The sequence below is a fragment of the Cervus canadensis genome, chromosome 7, assembly GCF_019320065.1.
Source record: "Cervus canadensis isolate Bull #8, Minnesota chromosome 7, ASM1932006v1, whole genome shotgun sequence".
NCBI classification, from domain to species: Eukaryota; Metazoa; Chordata; class Mammalia; order Artiodactyla; family Cervidae; genus Cervus; species Cervus canadensis.
The window spans coordinates 53708164-53714163 of NC_057392.1; the positions used below are offsets into that span (position 1 = coordinate 53708164).

Sequence of the window (6000 nt, forward strand, 5' to 3'; positions counted from 1 at the left end):
TGTATGTGATTTTGGGCAAGTCCCTTAACCTCTCTAGGTTTTAAATTTCTCAAATCTAAAGCAGAAGAATGGAGACAAATCAACATCATGGGGCAGGACTCATAATCATCTTTGTGTTTAAATATAGAGCGAAATGAAAGCTAGGTATGCCTCCATGAGGACACAATTGTTGCTGGGAAGGAAACTTTAGTTCCCCAGTGTGCTGTACACACATTGGTTGTTGTTTAGTCACTAAATCATGTCCGAATCTTTTGTGGCCCCATGGACTGTAACCTGCAAGTCTCCTCCATCCATGGGATTCTCCAGGAAAGAATACTGGAATGGGTTGCCATTTCCTTCTCCATGGGATCTTCCTGACCCAGGAATCAAACCTGCATGTCCTGCACTACAGGCGGATAATTTTTTTTTTTTTTACTGTTGAGCCACCAGGGAAGCACCCATATACACAACAGTAGAAGCTAGCAGGACACTAAGTGGATGCATTGAAGAGTTTAGTGGGTTATTATTTAACTCTCAGTGATTTAGCTGTGAACAGTAGACTAGAAGTTGTTATCCCTAGTTAACTTACTAAGAAACTTTGATTTGGATGGCTTAAGTGGTTTCCATGAAAGTCACATGGTCAGTTAGTGGTGGCGTTACGACTATTACCCAGGTCTTTTGATAAGTGCTATGTGCCCTCAGCTGACACACGTCCCTGCCTCTCTGCCATTTAAATGCACTCACAGCTCGGGAGCTGTGTACAGAATTACAGTACATTTTACTCTTGGCTAACAACAGTAGGTCATAAAGGTCTTTTGACATTTATTCTTGTGAAAATTGTAAGGGTTGGAGGCAGATTTTTCTTGACTACAGTTGGTGAGTGCATTAGTCCCTGTTGATAAACTCTATATTACTTTATGAATCAATTCTCCCTGCCCTCTGCCTTTCTTCATTTCAAGCACTGATGTAAAAAACCACACAGATTGCATCATGTTAGCTCATTCTTTTCAGTCAGACAGAGAAACTTAGTGATTATGGAGCTGGCTAAAATTAATGGATTAGCCGTATTAAAAATGGTTTGCTCACTAAAGTGGATGGATACATACTTAATTGTCATCAAAATTATATTAAATGATATATTAATTTTCAAAGTCTCCATTGTACATAAAGAACACCATGGGCGTATCTTTAAACATTTTTCTACTGGACGTGATCCTGAAAGGAAAAAGCATTTGAAAAAAGAATAAATTAAGAGAGTTTAATAAAGGGACTATTGATGAAGGGAGAAGAGATATGGTATGACTTTTTGGAGTTAGCAGTGGCTAAAAATTGTTACACCCCTAAGTTTGAAGGAAAAGGATAGTAGAGAGAAGTTACTCAAACTCAAGATACCCAGACCTGTGGTAAGAGCCCCTGTAGACCTGCAACCTTTAGTGGAAAACCCAAGGGAGAAACAGGGAACCCCCAATTCATCCTCCTCCTGTCCTTTGATCTCCTGCTAGACGTACCCACTGGTTGAACCCAAGAGAAAACAGAAGAGAAAGGAACTGCTTCATAAGGAAGTCTTCATAAGTCAGCTTCCTGGGATCCAGAACAAAAGGAGGTAGGATGGATGTGGAGAAGCAAATTGAAGACACTCTACACAGAACTGCATCTGTCTTTATGAGATTATATTTGACAAATAAAATGATCCTCCACTGTAAGTTCATTGTCACCCACAGCCCTCTTTGTCCTTTTGGGATATATTTAGAAAACACAGTTTAAAAAGTTGACCTTTAAGCCAGTAAAGCATAAAATTCACAATCAATATGTAATTTACACAGGAAATGCTTCTTACTCATCCATACAGAACTTTAAAGTTTAAACTTCTTTGAGTAGAGGGTGACTGAAAAAAAAAAACCAAAAACCCAAAGAAACAAACTCAAAATCATTTTACCAGTGGTTCAAATTGTAATATGTTTTACTTTCTCTTATTTTATTTTATTTTACTTTCTCTTATTTCTCTCAGTTATCATAATGTTTCAAAATTTAATCTTGATTCTTTTTTATCATTTTGACTGCTTAATCTTCAAAATGACATTTGGAGGAATTCAATCTGTCTTTTAGAATTACTTGGTTAGAGATCTATGTTAAAAACGAGGTGGCAATTCCAAAACTAATTATGCAAAAAGGCCCAAATTATAAGCCAAATGATAAATTAACAAAATTTAACTCCTAAAATGCTAAAATTTAGATTCATTTTGAATATTTACAAATAAAAAATAAACAGAACTCATTGATTATGGTTTTAATTTATGAGGAAATGCTATCTTACCCTTTGGCTCTTGTTTATTGATTTCCACAATTTCATCTATTTTTTTTTAATTAAGGTAGCAATAAAGTGACAAAACTTGTGATTTGTCCACCTTCTCCTCTTGTATATAGATAGCTTAGATAGTTTCAGTATCTTTCAGTATCTTTGATTTTCAGAAAAATTTTTGTAAAAACTACAGTAAATTAGCATCCACATCAGAGCACAACCAAATGTATAACATGTTAATATGTTCAGGTGCAAAGGGAAAAAAAAAAATCAGAGGGTGAAATCTAAATTTGAAATGTATATTAAAACTGACTTTTGGGGAAATGGCATTAACATTCAGTAATAAATGATAATAGCAGCTCTCATTTATTGTATTCTTTGACAAAAGGAAATTCATGCATTAAGGTAGCTTACAGCTAAAAATAACAAGAAATCATGTTCTTTTATGAAAATTCTCTTTTATAACTTCTTTCTAAAGACAAGGTCAGGAAAAAGACAAATTTAACTATGTAGATGACTATGATTATGGAATGATTAAATTCGGTCTTACTTAAAATAGATTTGTAAACTGAGAACTACAAGGATTGTCTGCTTAGAAAAACCAGCTCAAACCCATTCACTCCTGAGGAATCAAACAGAATATTGTTTGATTCTTTCTTATAGTGATATTCCAGTTATTCATTCATTTATTCCCTAAACAGCCTAGACAGAAAAATATAATTCAGAACTTGAAATATCTGACAGTGGTTAAAAATATGAGGAGAATGTTCATTATTAAACATGTAAGTATTGTGGAGTTAAACATTACAGCCATATCTTGTTCATTTTTGTATTTCTAGTGCCTTGCTCAGAGTAAGTAGATGGTTGGCAAGGAACGTTTTTCTTTAGTTTATTTTCCAATTAAGTTTTAATGACAAATGGAAAGTAGATAATCTTACCTAAAACAATTTATTTGGCAAAGAAATGTTCGCTGATCACTCTGCACCACCATCTCACAGCTGCCCAACATGAACCCCTCTTCCCCAAAAGTGACACTTGCCATGAAGTTCGGAGATTCAGCAGAATTTAAAACATTTTTAAAGTACTATTATTATTTTAAATTTTACAGTCTGTCAAAAATTGAGATGATATTTGCTCCATCAATGGGCAGGTTGCTGGGACACTGAAAAGCAGTTTCCTTGTGTATTCATATTTACAGGCTTCCCTCATCAATCATTAGAAATACACCTGGACAGAGGTCTATGTGATTGACATGCAGGTTGCTAGTCAATAGAAGAAAGTTTCTTCTAGAGCTGAGGTAGATCCAAGAACCTACTTTAAAAAAGATGTCCTCAGGGGATGCATTATACAGCTAATGTTTCATCAGAATTATCCTCTTAGAAATATTCTTTCAAAGGTTTTATTGAAGTAGAAAATGTTGAGGCTGGAAAAATTTTGAGAACTAGAAAATCTTTAATATTTCTCTCTTTATCCACTCACCCCACGATGCCAACGAAATCTTATATAAGAACATGAATTCCAGAGCCATTCATTTTTGCTACTAATGTTTGCAATACACAGCAAGGCAGGAATCAAATCACCATACACATTTCTCACTTCAACCTGGAGACCAACAAACTTGCTTTCTCTCTCTTTCTTTTTTCTTCCTTTCTTCTCTTGCTCTCTCCACCATTCCATTCACATTTCTCCCTTTCTTTCCTTCTTCTGCTTTCTCACACAGTCCACCAAAAATATCACAGGGAAAGAAGTTGCATTCGTAGGGTTGGCCAAAAAGTTCATTTGGATTTTTCTGTAAGATGTTATGGAAAAACCTGAACGAAATTTTTGGCCAACCCAATACATAGTCTACATTATTGTTTACATGGTAATAACTCATATTAATGAAGAAAGATCACATGGCATCCTTAATTGCCTGGGCAATTGGACAGTGAGCCCTGGCCAGAGAACCTACTCGGCTGCTGAACTGATTCTCTCCTAGGCACTCATGGTGAATGACAAGTTAACCCTTTTGGAACCACACCATTTTCAACAGCCAGAAGACCTCCCTCATTAGTCTCAGAAAATAAAGTATGAAATTCCAACATCAAATCTCATGCTGTTAAATTAACAACATCACACTGCTACATATGACTTGAATATTTCCCATAACTTTATGACTGGAAAAACACTGTTCAGATTTCATTTACCAGTTTAAAAATAGCAGACTCTAATTTGAAACACATACACACACACACTGTGCACACTCACTAATATTCCCTCTTAGTGCTAAGCAAACATTACTTCCTATAAGCAGAAATAAAATTCAGGATAATTATGTTTTAAAAGTTGGATTTGTCAAAAGATGATGTTTGTTATGAAACAAATCAAGAAGAAAATATGCTATAGAGCCAAAATGACAAGCCACAATCTGTTTAGTATAACAATGGCTATTTATCTATTTTTTATTGCATAAATCAGAATTACTCTGTGTTTATTTTGACTTGAAGATCATTCACAGTTTATTACATCCCTATCCAATGAAATGTCTTCTACTTGGGTGGGTGAGGGCTAAGCCTGGCAAATAACAGATTTTAAACATCTTAAAATGGTGTGAAAATTTTATGAGACATCGTGGGAAGACCATCTTCAAACTTTGTTACTTTGTACATTCAGATAGGAACTAAAAGAGAAACCTAGAAGAGATGCCCACAGACCACTTTCAGTCCACAGAAAGTGCAAAATAATATCACTGTGCTCATAAACAAAGAGAGGCTGCTCTTTGAATACAGCAGAAACACTCATCATACACAAGGCACTCCAATTAAGTTTTGATAGAAGTTTATCTCACGTTTAAACTCACCGCTGGATGTAAGGGTCGGGACAGAACTGTAGGGTGGCACACCGTGAAGTTTCAAAATTCATTTCCTTCAACTCTCTTTGATATCAATAAACGGAGAAAAGTATATAACATATACACATATACCTGTGTATACATAGATATCAAGCCAGGAGGCTAAAAGCAATAGGGTCAAATGCTATCAGACATAGACGTGTAGACACTTTCCCCCTTCACACATATTTGAAAAGAGGCGGAGCATTTCTCGATTTGAACCAATGAGATTCATCAAGTGATTAAAACACCAGAAACAGTCGAATCTTACCAGCTGGGCATCCTCTCTAAAGTTGCTCTTCCTTCTCTACTACGGCTTTAGAGTCCTTCATGTATAGTGGCCACACTCGTTGGCAATTTGGAGTCATCGCTGAACTGCTGGTCTCTCTGGTGATTGGATGCTGGCATGAATGCATCAGAGTTTAATTTCAGCAGCCTGGACTTTCACAACAGAGCAGAGCTAATGAATGTCCACCCTGTTCCAACTAATTAATGCTTCCTTGTATCTGCATACTGATTTAATTTGAGGACTTCTGTGACTGCTTCTGGAACTAAATATTTCACAGAGCTGCTTAGGAAGTTTGTCTTTTTTTTCTTCTTCTTCATCTCCACCATCCCCCCCGGCCCCCCTTCATTCTCCCTTTCAGCCAACCGCCTGTTGTGGTCACAATCTCAAATAGCAAAGACGGGGAAATTCCTTGATTATATTTAACCTAGAACTCACTCTTCGTCTCAACTAAAAGAGATACCCATTCACATCCCCTTAGTATTGCCTTCCCTAAATTAAAAACAAAAACAAAAACAAAAAACCTTTATTGAATTTTTAAACTATCCTACCTCAAACACACACATA

At 36.0% G+C, this 6000-nt stretch overlaps 1 protein-coding gene across 6 annotated transcripts in view; it reads right to left on the reverse strand.

Moving 5' to 3' along the window:
• The window catches only part of TP63 (tumor protein p63), a 246930-nt gene extending 241255 nt beyond the window's left edge, over window positions 1-5675 (reverse strand). For 2 of the 6 annotated variants that reach the window (XM_043473427.1, XM_043473426.1), the window contains exon 1: window positions 5118-5315. In XM_043473427.1, coding sequence (XP_043329362.1) covers window positions 5118-5179 — 62 coding nt within the window. In that variant the 5' untranslated portion in view covers window positions 5180-5315. Of the gene's footprint in view, window positions 1-5117; window positions 5316-5418 lie in introns of those variants that run through there. The other 4 variants (XM_043473430.1, XM_043473431.1, XM_043473428.1 and 1 more) reach the window with 3 other exon arrangements.
• Window positions 5676-6000: the final 325 nt, after the last annotated feature.